Source organism: Python bivittatus, unplaced genomic scaffold (assembly GCF_059951505.1).
Source record: "Python bivittatus isolate LINGU-HERP-01145 unplaced genomic scaffold, Pbiv_v1 ctg000340_np1212, whole genome shotgun sequence".
Classification (NCBI taxonomy): Eukaryota; Metazoa; Chordata; class Lepidosauria; order Squamata; family Pythonidae; genus Python; species Python bivittatus.
In genome coordinates, this window is record NW_028277056.1 from 30420347 (window position 1) to 30442407 (window position 22061).

The 22061-nt window shown below is 38.2% G+C and overlaps 1 protein-coding gene across 3 annotated transcripts in view; it reads left to right on the forward strand.

Annotated features, from left to right (window-relative positions):
• Positions 1 to 22061, forward strand: part of TTF2 (transcription termination factor 2) — a 33727-nt gene that overhangs the window by 5956 nt on the left and 5710 nt on the right. For all 3 annotated transcript variants that reach the window (XM_088140779.1, XM_088140778.1, XM_088140777.1), the window contains 18 exons: positions 1352 to 1463; positions 2055 to 2141; positions 2237 to 2303; positions 2952 to 3917; positions 5139 to 5265; positions 7668 to 7832; positions 8146 to 8303; positions 9597 to 9678; positions 10961 to 11077; positions 11484 to 11634; positions 14448 to 14553; positions 15238 to 15428; positions 15721 to 15874; positions 16755 to 16846; positions 18052 to 18128; positions 18731 to 18873; positions 18968 to 19138; positions 19632 to 19684. In XM_088140779.1, coding sequence (XP_087996905.1) covers positions 1414 to 1463; positions 2055 to 2141; positions 2237 to 2303; positions 2952 to 3917; positions 5139 to 5265; positions 7668 to 7832; positions 8146 to 8303; positions 9597 to 9678; positions 10961 to 11077; positions 11484 to 11634; positions 14448 to 14553; positions 15238 to 15428; positions 15721 to 15874; positions 16755 to 16846; positions 18052 to 18128; positions 18731 to 18873; positions 18968 to 19138; positions 19632 to 19684 — 2957 coding nt within the window. In that variant the 5' untranslated portion in view covers positions 1352 to 1413. The remainder of the gene's footprint in view (positions 1 to 1351; positions 1464 to 2054; positions 2142 to 2236; positions 2304 to 2951; positions 3918 to 5138; positions 5266 to 7667; positions 7833 to 8145; positions 8304 to 9596; positions 9679 to 10960; positions 11078 to 11483; positions 11635 to 14447; positions 14554 to 15237; positions 15429 to 15720; positions 15875 to 16754; positions 16847 to 18051; positions 18129 to 18730; positions 18874 to 18967; positions 19139 to 19631; positions 19685 to 22061) is intronic.

Below are 22061 nucleotides of genomic sequence, written 5' to 3' on the forward strand. Positions count from 1 at the left end.
CCCCATTTACAGGAAGTAAAAGCCCATTCTAGTCAGACGATTTTAGCACCGTAAACAGAAAATTTCAGAAATCCTTTTTCCCCCTGCTTTTGGGCAGTAATGTAATAAAACCAAAGTTTCATTTTATGAAACCAATTGTAATAATAAAGTGAATTATTACTTGTTAAAAAAGGGGAATTAAAATAATGTAGTTGAAAGATTTTATATAGGACAGAATACAGTTCAGAATTTGAGGGTCCTTTTTGCCACAAATAAAACAAAAAGCAGGGACTTAGGAATCCACAGAATGATATCCATCATATGGCACACAGAAATATTTGTGGAGTCCCAGGAGTTCTCTGAGCTTGGCTGTTTTCTTGCAAACGTTTCATTACCTGGCTAGGTAACATCTTCAAGTGCTAGAATGGAATGGGGTTTGAAGATGTTACTTAGCTGAGTAATGAAATGTTTGCAAGAAAACAGCCAAGCTCAGAGAACTCCAGGGACTGACTCCACAGTTCAACCTGAGATACACATATTCTCTTCTAGTGGTAACACAGAAATATTTTTCTGTACCACTAGGCATGATGGCCCTTGTCTGTTTATTTTCTCTCTCAGCCTAACACTTCTCACAAATTGATAAGTGGGGAGCTGGGTAAAATTTGAATTCCTGGGGAAGGGGCCTATTGATAGCAGATGACAAGTTCCTAAAGGGTGTCATATAGGAAAAAGCCACACTCGAGTTTCAATTAAAAGCCAGACCCAGAAAATGTGTGTGTATGTTAAATTATAGGAAGGCAGGTTCTAGTTAAATGTTTTAAAACAAGTAAATAAAACATTTGATAGTAGAATCAGTTTACTAAAGTGATGCTATGCTCCCTTTCATTGGATGTGTTCAATCAGAGGCTGGATAGATATTTGGAGGGAAAAGGTACAATTTGGGTTCCCCCTCTCAGCAGGAGTTGGACTTGGTGATATAAACAGCATTTCCAATTCTATGAACCACAGAGAAAGGGTAAAAGTAAAATTGATAAATGAGTCTTGTGAATCCTTGAAGTGAGGTATTTTTTTAATTGGCTGGCTTGCGAAGAGAGATCTCTTTGGAGAAGACCCTGATGCTGGGAAAGATTGAAGGCAAAAGGAGAAGAGGACGGCAGAGGATGAGATGGTTAGATAGCATCACTGAAGCAATGAGCATGAAACTGAGCAAACTCAGGGAGGCAGTGAAGGACAGGAAGGCCTGGCGCAATATGGTTCATGGGGTCACGAAGAGTCGGACACGACTTAACGACTAAACAACAACAAACAACAACAACTTGGTACTTTTCTATCTCTGATTAAACTTCATACCTTTCATTCTCTTCCCATTCAGGGTTTCCCTGTTTTTTGAAGACTGGAAACCGAGATGGCCCAAATAAAGGCAAAAGCTTTTATATGTGCGGAGTCCAAAATCAGGAGCCATGTGGCTTTGTGCTCCCCACTGAGTAAGTTCAATTGTAAAAAAAAGACAAGCTTGGGGAGCTATTAGTTGCTTACCTACTGTTCACCAGTATCTAGAAAGTAAAACCTCTGCCACTTTTAATACAGAAAAGTACTTTTTAAATATGTGGCACTCTATCCATTCATAACTGAAATATAGTTTTATGTTTAGTCCATAATTAATTTTTAGCTGGGGTGACAATAAGGTATCATTGGAAAATACATTTGTGCCACAATTAAATCTTCTTTGGAGTTGAAGCGTTTGTTGCCTGGGTTGCCTGCCTCTCCAGAGGCTTAAAAGCGTTTCTAAATATTTAATTGAGCCTTTAACAGGTTTTTGTGCTGTATATCACATTTTACTATGCTTTTCAGTTCCTTTATTTTTAAACATTTTTTCTGTAATCGGATTTACAAGTGCTTGTCCCAAAAGGCAGGATAGAAGGAGTTTGTTCATTCTTGTATCCTGTCTATAATACTGAGGGTAGCCAAGTTTAAACATTTTTTCACCATCTTTGCCACTATTGAGATAGCATAGAAATTTATTTTTTTCTGTGACATCAATATTTATGTAAATAATTTGTCTTTTCTTTCCATAGTCTTTCCCCTTCTCATTGCTTGGTGCATGAAGAATATATAGTGGAGCTGCAAGTTTTGATTAAACAACCAAAGACAGACCTGTACCGGTATATTTTCAGAGGGACACTTGATGTTTTGACAGAATAGTATCTACAAAGCATTAATACTCAGCCTGACAACCCATGTTTTGTTTCTTTACTAGATTGTTTTATCGGTGCAGTAAGGGTAAAATGGAAGGGAAGAAAATGTGTGGTAATGTCCCCTGGCAGGTATACCATTGCTATTTAAGCTTTACATTTTGACAACAATTAGAAGTCTTAAGCTCTTGTTACTTGGTTTACTACTATTTTCTCTATCTTTCTCTATTTATCATGATACTACTATTCCGGATTAACTATGGGAACTTCTAGAAAAATAGAATGAATTTTGCTGTTCAGGAAGCAACATTTTCTTTTTCTTATCTTAACTGTTCTGTATACAGTTTTAACTTCCTAAACATTTCATAACCATGCTAGAGTTTAACAAAAGTTTGTGTGTACATTTCATAGTAGAATTTGTCATATTGCACCCAGCTAAAAGTATTAATTTATACTGATTAAGAAATGTTGTGTTAAAGATATTTAGTGGATATTAGTGAAAACTGAAGGCAACATTGCTTTATAATGGTCTGAATTAGAAAGAATAATAATGAAGAACCACATAAGACAGAAAATTCGTAATACAGTTAATACCTGTGTAATTTCTGAATTATCAATGATAGCTATAATTTTTTCATTGTTACTATAGTTAGAAACTTTGCAAGATAAATGAAAATTCAGGATTTCTCAATTGATATGTTTTTCTGCATCTGTTAAAAAGAAACAGAGCAAATACTCTAATTTAAATGTAGACTAATATTTCACATGGATATTTTATAGGATTCAAATATCACTGTATTGCCAGCTAATCTACAGTCTCAGCATACTTTGGAATTGCTGCATGATCATAGAAATCAAAGAAACCCATTCAAAGTTTCAAGCAGGAATCATAAGCTACTTTCTTTCAAACAAATGAATGACAATGGGGACAGAAATTCAGTGGAAAAAGAAAATCAGAAAAAAGATGTTCAGAATTCTGATGAAGAACACCAGCCCAACTTACAGTCTCAGTCTGTCAAGAAAGAATTTTCATCAGTCATGCACATAAAAAACAAAGATTTTGGAGACAAATTTGAAAATTCATCCAGGAAAGAAACAAAAACTCAGATAAAACTGAACAAGCCTCAGACTGAAATAGAAAAAATAACATTAGATAGACACAAAAGTAATTCTAGCAAAAGGTTTGAGATTCCTTCTAGTCACATACAAGAGAATTCATCTTTGAAATTTATTGAAGATGATTTGCAGAAAAACGAAAAGCCAGAACAATCATTGTCAAGCTTCAATTGCTACACATCAAGCATAAAATCTATTAATGGAGAGCAACTTGGAAAAGAAGAACCAGAAACTTGTAGAAGCAAAATAGTAACAATGAAAAAAAGTGGCAACTGGAAAACAGAAGAAAAGACACTGATACCCAAAGAGTTTGTGACTCTTCAGGAACCAAGAAGTTTGTCAGTAGAACATGCTGGAGACAATACAGAAAAAACTCCAATACTATTACAGATGGGGAAAACTCCAGAAGAGCAAAAGTGTACAGAGAAACATTTGGACAGTGATAAACAAGAAAGATTTGTGTCATTCAAATCATCTATTGGGCAGGCAGTTGATTCCCAGCAAGGACAGGATAGCAATCAGAAGAATTCGCCTTCCATATTGTCTGAAGTAGCCTCTTTGCAGATGGCTGACAGAGGGGATTACAAAGCTCTTCACAACCAACTTTCAGCTCAGCTGAAACAGAAACAGGTCTAATCTCTTCTTGCATCTAAGTATTAATTTTTAAATGAACCAAAAGATTTCCTGTATCAAAGTATTAGGTTCTTACCCTTTGTACTAAACTGCTAAGGCAAAGTGGCTTATTCCTAACCCTCCAGATGTTATTGAATTACAATTCCCACCAGTCCCTTGAAAAGCCATAGGTGGTCCACTTGCGCATGAAGGGATGAGATTTAAGGTTGCATTCTCTTAGGAATAATCTGCTGAAGGTTAAATTGTAGGTGGAGCTAGAGCAAGTAATAAATGGGGCCAGAGCTTAAAGTGTGGCTGACATCCTTTTTTCCTCATTCTGAAGCTGTCTTTTTCCCCAAGCAGTAGGTTGCACAGAAAAGACTGATAGCTCTTATCAGAACTCTGTACTAACCTCTTACATAAAGTATTTGAAATTAGACAAGAGTTTGCATGAAGTTAGTCCAAAGGCCTTAGATGCTCACCTCTTCAGTAAGGTATTTTTAGCCGTTAAACCAGCCTCTCCCATTTTGGTGATCTTAGGATGCTCTGGGGCTGCGGTTCTGATACCCCTTTGGAAGATAAGGAATGGTTTTTCACCATTGTAATTTAAATGCATCAAATTATGTTCAAACTTTGCCTCAGTTGTGTATAAGGCCAAACGTGTCATGCAGGTGATGCCCATTTCTCAAGTTTTGACTTTAATAATAAATGAAAGGAGCAGTTGAGCCAAAATAATTGACTAAGTATGTCCCCAGTTGAATATATATGTCTGGATATTTCTATTCAGAAAATGTACTCTTTGCACAATTTTTTGAAATATTTTTAAGAGTGAATTCACAAGGTGGGTTGAGAAGAACAATTGCACCATGGAACAGAAAATATATTTCTCCTTTGCTTCTTTAAGAAGTCATTGTAAAATTGTTTCATTATTCATTACTTGGTTTTAGTTGTGTATGCTTTACCTATATTTGTTGCGTGCTAGCACTTTCCCTTCTTGAAATTAGCAGTGAACAGTTCCTTGATTAACAGACTATGAGAGGAAGGGAAATATGGACTTGAATGGGTGTTTGGGCACATCAGTCGTTATTTTTACAAAACACATCTAACTTATTATTGTATAGTTCTTAAATATTTTACCTATGGAGAAAAAAGGTGGGTTAAATGCCTGGGCATATTGATAGCCAATCAGTAACATAGCTCTTCTTGTCCCCCTTTGTTTTTGTTTTAATTTGCCTATAGAGGACTTTGAAAACAGTGAATATACACGCTCTCCCAGATAAGGGTGAACGATTATTAAAGCAAGTGCAGGAACTAGAAGCTGCACTTAGCTCTTGCAACCTGGAAACGGAAGAAAGTGTGAAGGAAGGTAAGCCTTCTTAGTACAGGATTGCTAGCATTGCTCCAAAGTCTTAAGCTATTATCCCAAGCTTGGCCACTTTGGATAGATTGGCATTATTGCTCACAGGATTCCCAGCCAACGTGTGTTATGTTAGCCAGGAATGTTGCAAGTTGGAATGCTGATATCTAAGAAATTTCCAGATGCTATAGATTTGTATCATTTACCAACTGTTTCAAATCTGGAACTTACTTTGCACAATGTGCAATGTATTTTTCCGTATTCTACATTGATCAAGTTAAAAAGTGATAATCAATTTTTAACCGTCTTTAATAGCAATTTACTCAGATTCCAGATATCTTCACATGCTAATCAAAACCCAGTATCTGTGCTTACCTCAATTACAACTGAGAGTTCTGTTTAGTCAAGCATTTGTACCCCACCCTTCCTGTATAAAAGCGCAGCTTGGTACTTAGAACTTTGTATCTTGTGTGTAAACATAGGATCATCTGTTAATAGCAGCCTCAGTAGTAGCTCTTGATGGGGTCTTGCCCCCCAGAATAAGCTTATCTGCAACTTGGGGACTTCCTGGGCTCAGGGCTCCTGCTAGATGAGCAGGTAACGCTGGGGCAAGGAGGCATTTGCCCAACTTGGCTGTTACGCCAGTTACAACTGTACTAGAACCATGACAGATTACTGAACAGAAAAATCTGTTACTGCAGAATAACACCAGTCCTGAGGTTGCTGTGCTAGTTGGCAGTAGGTTTCCAGATCCCGTTCAAAGTACTTGTTATCTCCTATAAAGCCTTACAGAGCATGGCACTGGGATATATCAGGGACCACTTCTGCCAATCTGAACATCAAGGAAGAGTCTGTTCCAGTCCCCCCCGCAACACCAAAAAATAAGGGGACTAGAAGACAAGCCTTCTAGTAGCCCCTACATTAGGAAATACACTGCAGGTGTGATTGGCCCTTATCCTCCTTTGTTCAGGAAGGCCCTTAAAACAGATTTATTTCTGCGGCCCTGAAAGCCTAGCATGATTTGAGGCACTTGCCTCTTTTGTTTATTGTTAATGTCATTATTATGATGAGATTATATTGATTTCTTTTTATGCTTTTAATTGTAGAGACAGTTGGTATTGGTTTGCTCATGTACACTCCCTGGCAATAAATAGATAACATTAAATAAATAAATAAATAAATTCAATCACATAAAAAGTATAAAAGAGAAAGAGCGAGGTTCTTAAACAAAAACATGAAAATTCCTTATACAACATAAGCTTGCCAGAATGTGAAGTTTCCCAAGGTAAAATTAGCTAAGTGTATACATTATGCTAAGCCAAACTATGGTATAGTATATTGGATGATCCCAGCCATTATGATTTGTAAAACTTTCTTTATGATTTAGCATGTTGTATTGTCATTTGTATATTCAACTAACCACGATTAAGCAAATAATGGCTTGGTATGTAGATAAAGATGGGGACCTTCACTATTATATTATATGCCATCTGGAACAGCGTCCCCCCAGAAATCTGTGTGGCCCCCATCCTGACTGTTTAAAAAGTCTTTGAAACCCTAGTTTCAAGCCTAGTTGAAAGTTAGGGGGTAGTGGTGAGCCCTTATAGGATTTTATATTATTCTGAATGTTTTTTCTTCTGGATATACAATACATCACTCTTTTCCTTGTTTTATTATTCTTACTGTCTTTAATGTTGTATGCCAATCAGAATCTTCATGGAGTTTGGGGAGGCGCAAGCTTCTAAATTTGGCAAATAAATAGTTTCATCTATAGGACATGTGCAGCCTATAGAGCCCAGCTAGAACACCCCAAAGCGGGTAAGGGTCTGTTTTTGGCAGCAGGTGAGCAAACTTTAAGATGCAAATTGGTGCTTTGTCTTTTGCAAAGCTTAAGGTATCCATTTTGCACCTGAATCATCCATCCTCCAGAACAAGTGTTGCAGTTGCTTGCCACACCCCTCTTCCTATTAGAGTCTGAATACATTTTTAAAGTATGGCCCCATCTTTAAATAAGTTATCCATCCCGGATTTAGCACAATGTATTTATCAGACCCCTGAAAGGGAGGGTATAGTTTTATTTAACATAATTTGGTACTTTTACAAAGAAAACTTTCTCTTGTCTTCACCTACTGTATTTCCATAATAGATGGACACATAGAGAAGAGTCCTTCTTGGAATCCAGGCAGGGTGATATTGGATGAGGTGATTGCTGTTAAATTATCCTGAACCAAAGAACTATTTAGATAATCAGAAACATTTTGAGTTGTGCCCAACTGTAATACAACATCTGGATCTATGTTGCCGAATAAAATCATAGTTGGTATGTGAGTAGTAAGGCACTCTTTTCCATTTGCATTCTGAAATTATCCTATCCAGAAAAGACTACCAATATTATTTTATTCATATTTCAGTCAGTTTTTGCACAACAGCAGATGTGAGGCATAAGAAGATACAGCCTGATCTGTTCACCAAGGTCAGCCCGGTGCAGCCAGGTCCTGTCACAGGAAAGGAACCAGAGCTATTCCAGAAGGATCCTGTGCCCAGTTCTTTTGAACTCCATCCTCCATTGGGATTTGGTCAGTTCTGCCATAATACTTTTAAAGATATATGAGGAAAGGGACAGCCACACTGATATCAGAAATGAATGAGGAATATATGCTTAATAATGAAGGTAATCAAGGCTCATTATTTAATTGACTCCCTTGTTTACAAGTGGAAAGAAAAGAAAAAGCATAAATGCAAAATATGCTTTTTGTTCTTAATTTTCCATAAAGTATCATTTTTGTGAAGTTCTTGACTTGATCTACTTGATGGCTGGTCCTATCTTAATCACTATGGCATAACAAATTTAAAGTTGCTAATTGTGTAACTTCTGAAATTGACTTTTAGATAATTCCAACAGGCAGGCTCTTTATGGAGGCCGAATGACTGATGATCATCTTCAGGCAGTACATAATGCCACAAGTGATGCCATTAGTCAGCTCCACAAATCTCTTGAATCTTGCCCTACGGAGAAGACCATAAGTGAAGATCCACCTGGATTGAAGGTAAGTGAAAACAAAAGGAAAACATTATGTAGTTTTATTTTCTATATAGTGCTCAATCAATATATCACCAATTCCACTTAAAGAACATTCATGAAATGCCCTCAAATGCAGGATCAGTTTCTGCACAAAAAAGGAGAAAAGGAGATTTAAATAGTTTGCTTACAATATTCTGGTTCAATAAAGCCCTCTAAAGCTTTGTTTTCATTTCTAATAAGAGTATTTAAAAAGTGTGCAGGCATCTACTGTTACAAAGTGTTGAACCTCATAAAATTGTATTAGTGCTGCTACACCAGCATTACAGATTTATGGATTTTAGTAAATTGTAGAGATGGTGTGATCCAAAATAAACATAAATGGCACATTTATTTCATAAGCTTATATCTGATGCTACTTCTGTCTAAATGCATATGTTTCTGTTATTAGCCTTACACACAAATTTGGGCTATATTGAGCAATACATACTTTATTATGTAATTAAAATATTATTATATTATATATATATATATATAAAAATAACAAAAACAAGAAGTATATCTACAGGTAGCCCTAACCGTTTGCAGTTATGATGGTGATGAAAAAGTAACATTATAACCAATCACATTTATGACCTTTTCAGGTCTGTAAAGCAAAGGAAAGCTGAAGTAGGATCATAACCGTAGTCACGGTTTCACTTAGTGGCCACTTCACTTAACAACTAAAGTGCCGGTCCCAATTGTGGTTGCTAAATGAGGGCTGCCTGTAGTATACATCCTTAACTTAAAATTAGCCCTACATATATATTAATGTAATGTAAGACAATTAAAATTCTTAAGCGTATAAACTGATAATTGCAGTCCAGCACATTTAATGTTAATGTTGACTTTTGTGTTGTTTTTGATGTGTTGTTAGCTACACAAAGTTGCATCTGCAAGATGGGTGGCAATATAAATCAATTTAATAAACAAAAATAGTCCTGTAAGTGGGATTCATAACAACAAAATACTTCTTCGAATTGAGATAGATAGGTGAACTCCTGAGACCATTGTATAAATGACAGAAAATGGACGTATTTAATATTACTCATATTAGTAATTTTTTCAGGAGAAGCTACTATTTTGATTTAATGAAATAGGATGTCTGCCATTAGGAAAGAAAAATAAATCGGTCTGACTAGACCATTTTGAGCCTTAAAAGGGTCCCTCAGTATCATGGATTGTTGATGCTTACTATATTTATGTCTAATTGTATAGATTATATGTACAATAAAATTAGATCTTGTATAGCAGTTGATTCCATATTTTACTACTTTTTCAGATCTCTATGCTGCTGCATCAAAAGCAAGCCCTTAGTTGGCTTATGTGGAGGGAAAATCAGGAACCATGTGGAGGAATTCTGGGTAACGTATATGTAGCAAAATAACTGTGCCCATAGGGTGGAAAGCTAGAAGTCTCAAACTCATTCCCCAGACTTTATGATCTTCATACCACGGCCCCATGTTCTGCACAGTGGCTTGGTAGTTCATGCTGCCACTACTTATCTTTCGGGGGCATCTTACCTGGCATTCTCTGCAACGCTGGTATGTGTATGAGAGAGATGGCTTTCAAACCTGTGCAGTCTTCCTGGCAATTAAAAGGTCAAAATGCAAAAGAAAAAAGGGGGGGGGGATAATTTCAGTGGCACAACCTCCTGGCTATGTAGTATGTGGTTAGAAGATTATGCTCTACTTCTCCCTCTCCATGGGAGATAAATCAATCTCACAGGAGGTAAACTAAATCAAATTTTATTTTTTAAACAACCTAAACAATAAGTCCTAATTTCTAACTTTAAATATCCAAAATGCGAATATTCAGTGTAGATGGAAATAAATACTGCTTTGTTAAAAAAGAAAAAAGACAACAGAAAATATATGCTCCAAACACCACAAGGTAGCACTGGTCTGTTGTAAATAGTGAGCTCTGGCCAAATCTGAGAAGAGAGATTATAAAGATCCCAATGTACATGTCAGATCACTAGACTATCCTAAATCTACTACCTTCATGTCCAGCCTGAAGAAGAACTAAAAGAAAGCTGACAATCAACCCAATTTAATATCTTGTACAGAGAAATAGAGACAATTAGGCTTAGCACCTCAGTAAAAACAAATAAACAATTGAGCAGAAAAAACTTGGCTAGATTTTTTTTTAATCAAAATAGATGTTCTCTCTATTTAATTACCTCTTCCCTGATTCTTGAAATTTCCTGTTGTTTACCATTTACAGCGGTATTAAACTCCATCCTTTTTAGGCCTTGGTTCAACAACTCCCCAAGTTCCTCCTTGAGTGTGCTCTTCAGTTTTTAAAAGGACCAAACCTCCTATTTCTGCAAACTCTCTGTGAAAATATAGTTTACAATAAGATCTTAATTTTAATCCTCAGAAGTGGATTTAGTTTCAGCTCAAATCAGCACTTTAGCCACTTGCAGATGGAGACTCCCTAGTGCTGTCAAACAAAATTTATTGTACAGTTAATCCATCCATTTCTCTAACAAATTTTATGTAAAAGGGGAAAATATAGAATTATTGGTGGAAAACAAGATACATATGGAAGATGAGAAGAGTCAAAGATAAGTCAGAGAGTTAAGGTGTCCATGCGCATAAATCCCATATTTTTGTTTTGTTCTCTGCTGTTCTTTCTTTCCAGCGGATGATATGGGCTTAGGGAAGACTTTAACAATGATTGCTCTCATTCTGGCCCAGAAATGTGCACAAAAAGAAAAAGAAAAAGAGAAGAAATTAGAGCCTTGGATGTCAAAACAAGGTACAGAAATAAGATAGTGTCGCTGTCACTGTCAACTCATTTACATAGTATAATAACATTGGATTATTTCTTGTTGATTAGATAAAAAGGAAATTTGGAACTAATGTAATTTTTTAAAAAAATGAATATGAACTATTCATTGTACATAGGTTAGGTATTGGTAGGACTGATCACTAGATTAGGTGAAATACTAAAAATCTGTAGGAAGAAGATCCCTAAGGAAAAGAGTTCCTTTCCCTCTCCACAAACAGGATTAGCCATGATCTGTGGCCATGGAATACTGACTATTAGGAAAAATTGAAAGCTGACAAATATAAGTGGCTAGGACCCTGAGTAGGTGTACTAAGCACTGCAGCACTTTGTTTAGATCCCATTTACGTTCACGTATTCACTTTTGCATTTTCAGATTCTATTGGTACCTGTTCATACGGCACTCTGATTGTCTGCCCTGCATCTCTGATCCATCACTGGAAAAAGGAGGTGGAAAAACACGTAAAACATGGCAAACTCAGGGTGTACTTATACCATGGACCTAGCCGAATTAAGAATACTAGTATGTAAGTGCAAAAGTAGTTTTTAAGATGCAGTGTATCTTGCCCTGTGCTGTTGCTTAGATATGTTGGGATACTGAAAGAAAAGCATGGCTATAGAGCCATTTAAGAGCAAAAGCACGAACTGACATTTCAATTCTCACTTAGGCCTACAATCTCAGCAGTCATCTTCAGCCCTCATTTGCTAGCAATGATTATCTCAGCTTATTCTACAGACAGAGCATTTGTCAAGGCTACCCAGGGATGTAACTAAGGATACAGCTTTATTCAATACAAAGTTTCCTTAGCAAACTGATCTGGAGTACCCTAAATTTGTTGTATAAAAATATTTGTGATCTACTCAATTGTGTACTTGCTGTTAGTAGTTGTGGTACATCCTCATGAAGCTGATGAAAATACAGGTAGTCCTTGACCTACAACCATTTGGTCATCAACCGTTCCAAGTTACGATGGCACTGAACAAATGGTGATTACGACCGATCCTTGGAGCTCCAGCCATCCCAGCATCCCCAGCAAAGTCCCAGCACTGACTCTGATTGTGGGAAGCTGGCAGGAAGTTGCCTCACCTAACAACCATGGCACTCAGTTAATGACGAGCAGTGCAGTCACGCTTTACGATTGTATTGCTTAGTGTCAGGTTCAGCCCAAGAACAGCAACGAGGCAATCCAGTACAGTTCAGTTCCTTTATTAGCTTGCACCTTATAGACAAAATCTTGCCAGGCTAAACCTATACTAAAGCAACTAGTGTCTATAACCTGTGAGACTCTAGGGAGGGGCCAGCCTCATCCTCTTCGTCTTCTCACATTCTTGCGGGGTGAGGAAGCGCTTGCCCTGGAATGTCTCTCCTCCCTCCTGACAACCTTGAAGTTCCATTCCAGAATCTTCCCTGCTCATGCCATCCATTACACTTAGTCACAGAAATTCTGATCTCAATTGCCATCGTAAGTCGAGGACTTTCTGTAATTTTGTGGTGGAACTAGAAGCAGCTGTTGTGCTGATTTGTCTGTCCCTTTCCCCATCTCTGAAAAGGAAGAGTGGATGGAAACATACATTTCCTAAGAAACCAGTTCAAGGACAGCATTCATTCATTCATTCATTCATTCATTCATTCATTCATTCATTCATTCATTCATTCAATTCATATAGCTGCCCATCTCAAACCAGTGACTCTGGGCAGGCTAACAGCAATAAAAACAGCCAACATTTAAAACAATACAAAAAAATTCAATATAAATATAAATGCAGCCAAGAGATCTTTTAAAAACATTGGTATCAGCACAACCATGAAATGGGGCCCTTCACATGCTCGGGGCCCCAGGCCCGGGCATAAAGCCAGGTCTTCAAGTTCTTCCGAAAAGCCAAAAGGGTCAGGGCCATCCTAATCTCAGGAGGGAGGATGTTCCAGAGGGCAGGTGCCACAGCAGAAAAGGCACATCTCCTGGTCCCAGCCGACATTCCTTGGCTGACGGGACCCAGAGCATGCCCAACCTGCTGGACCAGATTGGATGGGTAGAAACAACTGAGAAAAGACAGTCCCTAAGGTAACCCAGTCCCAAGCCATGAAGGGCTTTATAGGTAACATCCAGCACCTTGAATTGCACCTGGAAACACACCAGCAACCAGTGCAGCTCCCGAAGCAGTGGTGGTACGTGTGCCGAGTAACCGACACTATTTACAACCCGGGCAGCTGCATTTTGTACCAGCTGAAGCTTCTGAATGCTCTTCAAGGGCAGCCCCATGTAGAGTACATTGCAATAGTCCAAACGGGAGGTCACAAGGGCATGAGTGACAGTGAGTAGAGCCTCCCAGTCCAGGAATGGGCGCAACTGATGCACAACCTGAAGGTATGCAAAGGCAGCCACGGCTGCCACCTGCTCTTCTAGCAGGAGCCATGAGTCCAAGAGGACCCCAAATTGCACACCGGGTCCGTCTGGGGCAGAGCCATCCCATCCAGGACCAGAGGTGGAAAAACCTTGGTACTGGGAGTCCCAAACACCCAAAGCCACTCAGTCTTGCTTGGGTTGAGCCAAAGCCCATTGTTTCCCATCCAGGCCCCTACAGCCTCCAGGCACTACTCAGGACATCCACGGCATTACTCAGACAGCCCGGGGAGGAGATATAAAGCTGGGTATCATCAGCATACTGGTGATACCTCACCCCGAACTGTCAGATCACCTCACCCAGCGGCCTCATGTAGATGTTAAATAAGTGAGGCAAGAGAACCGAGCCCTGTGGCACCCCACACAGTAGGGGCTGTGGACTGGACCTCTCTTCTCCTACCAACACCGACTGGAACTGACCCCAGAGGAATGAGGAGAACCAGCACAACACAGTGCTGCCCACCCCCAACTTCCAAAGCCGGTCCAGAAGGATACTATGATCAATGGTATCTAAGGCTGCTAAGAGGTCAAGAAGAGCAAGGAATGGAAGCACTGCCCCCAGCCTGCTCCCACCAGAGGTCATCCAAGGGTGCGATCAACGCAGTCTCAGTCCCATATCCCGGCCTGAATCCTGACTGAAAGGGGTTCAGATAATCTGCTTAGTATTCTCTATAGTATTCTGTATAGGCACTTTATTTATTTGATTATTTATTTATTATTTACTCTGTAGGCATTTTATTTATTTATTTATTTGTCACATTTATATAGCCACCCATCTCACACAAAGTGTCTCTGGGCAGCGTACAAACATTCACAATATTCCACTGTATACTTTTGAAAGCAGCCACACTGATTTTTCATTGAGATTAAAATTAAAAATAGAAAGGTAATTCTGAGATACCATGTTCTTTATTAACTGTATCTCCTTCTCTTTGCAGCCTTTGTCAATATGAAATTGTTATCACTACTTACAGTATTCTAGCCAAAGAAATTGCTACACAAAAAGACCAAACAGATGCTGTTGCTGAAGATCGTCTAGTACAGGTGACTGAAATGTGCAAAGTTGATTTTAACATAGAAACAAGGAATTGCTCTATTGAGATAAAGGCCACATTTGAACTTTAAGGTATTTTGAGAGAGAGAGAGATGTCTGTGTGTTTGTGAACCCATTACACAGAATGATTTGTGCTGGAGTGGTTACAGACTCACTACACTTGTTATAATTTCAGTGGATTGTCTTTATGACCTTTCTGGCTTTTCTATATTTATACCTGAATAATTCTCAATGTAGCCTTAATTCTACAGTGCAGCAGCTAGTAGTAAAAGTAGGTTTAAAGACCATTGATTAATTTTTGTGTATTTTAATATGAACTCTAATCATGCTGTAAAAAAATGAAATTCATACCCCAGGTAAACTTCATGGCTTTTAATTGAAGGAGTGAAGCAGTTTATTAATGTTTCTGATTAAGATACTTTTGATCTTTAAAAAAGCTCATTACATATTGACCTGATCTTCAATTTTCAGACAAATTTGTGGATCCAATGAATTTCACACTTATTTAATGTTCTGTGGTTTTCAGCTCAAAAAAGTATTGTAGTACACTTTGGAACATGTATCTTGAGAAAAGATACAGTCTTACATGTACACTGCTAGATATATTGAAATGCAAATTTTGTGCTGGCATTTTTGCAAACATCACAGACTAATGACGAAATTTACTTCTCTAGGACAAATCATTTCTCTTCTCTCCTCTGGTTTGGATACACTGGGCTCGAATTATACTGGATGAAGCCCACAATATCAAAAACCCCAAAGTGCAGGCTTCCATAGCTGCCTGTAAACTGAAAGCTACTGCCAGATGGGCTGTCACTGGAACACCCATTCAGAACAACCTCTTGGATATGTACTCTCTGCTTAGGTAAATTAATCTCATTAATGAGCAGGCAAAGGTTTTGTAAGTTAAGTGTGATTCTTTCTTTCTTAAATGGGAGTCTTCTTCCTCTTTCTGTCTCATACATGCTCATATCTGCTAATTGTACAGGAAAGGCTTACTTAACCTGAGCCCAACACAAGTCTTTTGTTCACATATTGGGCTTACATTTTGCCAGTAGCTTTAAATGTAAAGTTATTTGTCCTGAATCTCTTACTCCTTAACTGCAGTGTCTCACCTATCTCTACTGCCTTCCTGTTACTGCCTTTTGCCCCCCTAGGTTCCTTCGTTGTTCTCCATTTGATGAGTTTAAGGTATGGAAGAGCCAAGTTGATAATAATAGAAGAAAAGGAGGAGAGAGATTGATGATTTTAACCAGGTGTCTCTTACTACGAAGAACTAAAGACCAGCTTGATTCATCTGGCAAGCCTTTAGTAATAACTTCTTTCCATTTTTTCTACCATTCTTCTTCCCTTAGTATAGCATAGAGTTACAGTTTTGTCTGGCCCAAATGTGAAAGAATAGACTATATCATTTTTAATTAGATAGACAAATAGTATTTTAAACTCAACTATTTTCCTTCGTAAGGCAAATGGTCTCTTTTCCATCTCCAATTCTATGTACAAAAAACTGGCCAAGCTGGCAGTTGATCGTTACGTCCCTAGTTCCAGAACAGGAGCTCTGTGCATCAGAGTAGCTAAAAGAGCATAGAGCAAATAACATATGCTCTCTCCATTCCTAACTCCCCAGCATTTTTGCCTGAGACATCAACCACATCTTCCCCATAGTTTGTCTTGTTTGCACTGAAAGTTTAATTTTAAAAAATGCAATATATTTGAAAACAAGATTTTTGAATTGTTTGCTTCTTCTAAACTGAGATTTGAAATTCTGTACTATGTGCTATTAGTCTCCAACTTTTATTATGCTTGACTATTGATAGGATTTTGAGGAAAAAAATTGGTAGGACAACAGGCTTCTGACTCATTTATGCACAACATTCTTGTTTTGTTGCTTAGACAAATCTATGCTTAAGATTTTAAATATTAGGCAAAAAATTTTCATTAGATGTATTATTACCTGATTGGGCTTCAGAAATTTTTATGTTCTGCCAGTACAAAGAAGCATATAATGTGCCAGTGTTGCATTCACATAGCATCCCTACAGCTCTAGGCCTGAGAGTGGGATGCAAAAATATGTCATCCAGACTTTTCATAGGAGAAATCATTCTTCTACTATATTAATTTTGAGTAGCTGCATTGCACTAATCATGTTGATACAGTTTTTTAAGTTGTTTTGGTTCGTTCTTCCCTTTAGGTATCTCTGCCTCAGCGTTATGTTCAGGTGCACAGATTGAAACTCTCTGAAGATGAACAGTCAGTATATGATGTGCTTTTCAAACGATCAAGGTGTGATGCCTATAAGGGCATAAATTTATAAATGTATTTGTAAACTTAGTTTCAGAGATTAGCTCTATCATGAGTACAGTTAACATTCCTAATGTTCCTTCTATTCTCGAGAAGCATTTCTAGACCATTTCTGTCCTTGCTGTCTGCTTTCGTTCTGACGTGCATTCTGTGTCCCCATCTGTTTACCTAAAAGCACAGAAAATTCAGTTCTCTACATGGCAGAGTTACCACCTCAATGACACATTCCTGCAAAAGATTGATGCTTAGATGTATGGACACTAGTCTTTAGATATAATGAAGAGCATTAGACCATGAATCATTTTCTCATGCTGCATATTTGCTTTCTCATTGAATTTAACCCTTTTAGTCTTATGATTTCATAAAGCAAAGGCATTTTTTGATTTTGTGTTTCTTCCAAAGTATAATTAGCATTCTGCTGTTAAATTTGATATTTAGAATATTTGGCTTTACCTGAACAAAGACAAGGGTCTTGAAAAGAAAATATAACTATGTCTTTATTATATAAATAAGCTTTGAGATTTAGGGCCGAAAGTGATCAGTTTTGTCTTATAGCTTCTCCCTAAATTCTGTCCCTTGTTTTAAAATGATCAGAATTTTGCTATATCTCAAAAGGTTGGGACTGTCTGCCTTTGTGTGTGTTACAAAGTGTCAAGATCTCTCTCTCTCAGAAAAGTGTACTGACAATCTGGCATGAGAGGCTACATTCACAACAGGGTGCCTGAGGAAAGAGAAAAAATAGTTCCCTTCACTTTTATCTTTGGCCTGCCCCACCACCAGTATATGGCCCCGAGAGATTTTTCCCAGATGATTATGGCCTCCAACAAGCTCTCTGCTCTTTCCTTAAAATATGAAAATGCTAAATGATACATGTTAATCCCTCTGCTTACTACCTCAAATATTTTCACTTGCTATCCATGTTATGTTCCTCAGAAAAAGTCTTATATTACTTGCATTTTCGGTTGGTATTTATAGTTCATCTTGAGTTTGTTATAGTGATTTTGAGATCAGTCACTTTATAAATTGCATTCACTTTTTGGCCAGAGATTTCTTGGTGGCACTAAATTAGCTGGCTGACACACCTTCTGTTTAGTCATTGCATCTGTGTTTGTCTTGGGTTTGTGTAAAAGCAGGGAAGGAGACCTGCTTTCAAGTTGCTTCATTATGCTTTCTTGATGTTCAACCAGATCAACACTGCAGTCCTTTCTCAAGCACCAGGAAACTTCATATACAGGCTATTCTGGAGACAACCCATTTAAAATGGGTAAGGTGTTAAATTATCCTATACACTGTGTAGAAATGTGTTGAGAAGAATCTGAACAGGGTGCTCCACTTTTTTGTTGCTATTTTTGTAACCTACTGTTTCCTATTAAAAGATAGTAATTTGTTCTAATAGCAGTAGCTACCTTGTCTTGAAGTGTTTCTAGAGAAACATCTGTTTCTTTTTAAATAAACTAGGGGTTGGCAACCTAAGGCCACAAGACCATGCAACTCCCAACCCCCTTTTTCATGCCATGGAGTTCTTTCTAACCACGGTTGCCAGAAATTGGGCAAAATATGTTTCCCACTGAGGTAGAAACATGTGAAAATTGTAATATAGGCCCTAAAATAGTATAACATAATTCAAATAAAACTTTGAATTCTTACCCCCAAATGTGTGGGGGGGGGGGGAATCCAGACTCCACATAAACAAATGATATGCCCTTTACACTTTGCCTAATTCCCCTATCCACTGATAATTTTGCCTCCCACCCTCAAATTGTAATTGTATCTTTCAGAAACCAGATTGCCTACACCTGAAATAAATTCTGTTTTTTAGCCTGATAGTATTGCTTTTGATACATATTCAGTTTCATCTTTTGATAGGAGCACAACAGTTTAAAGTGTGTCAAGAGGATTCCTTAGGAAAGATGATGAAAGAGAGCCCTCCCGTCTCCACCACCATTCACATCTTGTCCCTCTTGCTGAGGCTTCGTCAGTGCTGCTGCCATCTTTCTTTGCTGAAAGTGGTAACTATGTGATAGGCTTACAACTATTGATCCATTCTGATGGAGGTTAGAGTTCAGAAATTGTGAATCCCTGGCTGTATCCTTTTTCTTTCAGGCTCTTGACCAGGCTAACATGAATAGCGAAGGCATCTCTCTCTCACTGGAGGAACAACTCAGTGCTTTAACTCTGTCTGAACCTGATAGCAGTAATCCACACTCGGCAGTGAACCTCTTTGGTACAGCTTTTGGTGCTGATCTTTTCGAAATGACCAGGCAGAGCACCAAGGTAGGAAGGCAGTGATGGTCCTTTCAAGGGAATCCCAGATTTGGTGCCATTTTTAACAGAAGAAAGGAGAGAAAAAAGTAAGGTTGACTGAATAACAGGTAGAAAAGGAAGTAGAACCACTTCATTAGTTCTGCTGAGAAACCCATTCTCCAGAACTGTTTGAGCTCAAATTACCAATAGAGGTGAATATTGCTGATTGCAATTATGCAGCTTTAAGAGCTGGTTACCGATTCAGTTTGTTTTTCTCTTCCCTCCCCATTTCTTTCTCCTGTGTTACCTCTTTTAATTAGTAAACTTAATGGAGGAATTGCCTTACTTCCTATTGATCTTATTTAAGCCCCCTGATAGTCTTCTCAGCTGAGGGCAAAATAAAAATGCTTTAAATCAATGAAGCTCCAGGTTTTGGCTTTAAGCGCAGTGGAACTTCTCAGTAAACAGGCATAAAATTGGGCACACTCATTGTTATGTGCTCTTTCCTCTCTCATCCTTTTAGATTTCTCATCTCTTAGAAGAACTGAAGGAAATTCAAGGTCAATCTCAAAAATGGTAAGTATAGCCATTCTGCGTTTCAGAATATTTTGTTCAGGAAATCTTTGAGTTACAACAGTAATTGGGACTGGAATTTCCATCTCTAAGCAATGCGGTCATAAAGTGTGACATCACATGACTGTATCACTTAGCAAAGGAAATCCCGGCAGTCCCCATTGCCATTGTTAACTGAATCCCACTGGTTGTTAGGGGAGGACTCACCCCAAACCAAGCCATTCCCAGCTTGGTCCCTCCCAGCCCCAAGCCTCGGCAAGGTAAGGGACTGCTGTCTCTTGGACTCCCCCCACACCTATCTCCCCCTCATCTCTGCCCTTTTGGCTACCCTGCACAGCGGCATTCCTCGGCAGCAGTGGCAGTGGCAGCACTGGTGCTGAAGTAGAGCCCCAGGGCCTTCAGCAGTCTCAGCTGCCTGCCACCACCCCCAGACCTCTGCTTCAGCCCCACCACTGCCACTGCTGCAAAGGAGTGCTGCCTCAAGCCACCCCAGTGTCACAACGCAAAGCCCCAGCTGCCCTGTGCTCTGCTGGCCCTGCCACACCCAGCTAACCTTTGCTGTCTTCTTCCCACTGCTGACGAGGCGTGCCCAGCCTGGCCCTATGCAAGGCAACTGCTGGCCATGTGTGCCCTTGTCCAAATCATGCACATCCTTGTCCAAATTGCGCACTGCTCTCTTGAGATGCTTCAGAGGGCTTCACAAGAAGGCCACACCCACTTCTCTCCAAATCGCATGAGCACTTCTCCAGCATCCCACAGCCACGTGATCACCATTTGCGCGTTTCACAGCCAGCTTCCCCCAAGCAGAGTCAGTGGAGAAGCCACTGTCAGTAAAATTGCAAGTCACAGTCACCTGAAGTCTTGCTTAACAACCACAGATGATTGACTTAATGATCACGGTGGAAGTGAGGTTGAAAGTCTATCACAGTCACATGATGTCTCACTTAACAACCACATTGCTTAGCGACAGAGTTGCTGGTCCCAATTGTGGTTGTTAAACAAGGACTGTCTGTAGAATTACCAAAGATATGGGCCTTAAGAAGTTCATGTGTGGTATTCCAGATGTTTTTGAAGGCTAATACATAATAACCATTTTTTTAATAGTAATTTTATTAAAAATTACAATTATAAAGATAAAAACTAATACAAAGTAAAAGAAAAAGAAAAAATAGAAAGTGTAAAAAACAATAGAATGAAAAACAGAAAAGATAGAAAAAATAAAAATATAGTAAAGAAAAAGAAAAACATATAAAGAAATTACATCCCCTTTCATCATAACAAATATAAACAATTTTAGTAACTTATTGCCTTCTCTTAAAATACAACAAATGATCTCTTCTTCCCATATCCCATCACTTATCTATAAACAAATCCTTAAAATCTCGTTGTTTCAGTCCTGATCAGGAAAAGTCCGTTAAGGGTTACCAGAGTTAACAACATATCTATTTTAACCTTGATCAAATAAACCAACTTTATATCCCTTCATTTTACTTTTAACAATCTTGATCTTTAGTCCCTTCAAATAATGGCCTAAAACTTGATTTCTTTTCATTTTTCCTTTGTCCCTTCTCACAAAATTCTTTAGCAAGTCTCTTTTATAAATCCAATATAGGAAAATTATCCAGGTCACTCTCTTGGCTTGTTATTTGTATATCTCTTTTAATTATTAAGACATCAGCTAGTTTCTTTTGTATGTCCAGTGTAGCGTCTTTTTCCATATCATTCTTGTAGCCTGTCCTTTTTAAATCCACTTTCAGATCAGTCTCAATCTTGTCCAGTAAAACCTGTTCCTCTTCCATAACATCTTTTAAACACAGTCTATCTATAGAGGCAGACATTCTTAAAATTAACTTCTGAGTCCATTGTTCAAAAAAATCCTTCAATATGTCCAATGTTAAAATATTTTGCTCCATTCTGTATTAGTAAGTTAAATTTAAGTGTTCTCTATTAACTGTAATCTTTAGTTCCTTCTGATTCCCTCTGGTATCCAACCTTCAAAATCTCATCCTGTCATTTTTTTTTTAAGAGAATTCAAAACCAAAGCATTTTCCTAGCGGAAGGACTCTTATAATTAATCCCAAAATCTTATTTCAAATCCATCTGGACCCTTAGTCTCTTTGTAACCTTCCAAAATCAAAGTTCTAATCCCTCTTTTACTGTTTATTCCCCCCCCAAAATTTTTTTTTAAGTCCTTAAACTTGTATTTAAAACTTTTTTTGCCAAGGATTGAAGGAAAGTAGTAAAACATGTTGATCCAGAGGTTCCTAACAGCTGAAAAGCAGTTAACAAGCAATTTCCAAAAGTGATTAGAAGAGGAAGTATGCAAACCCAGTGTCCTTTTGAAGGCTCTAACCATGGATTGAGCAAGATGGCTATTCCC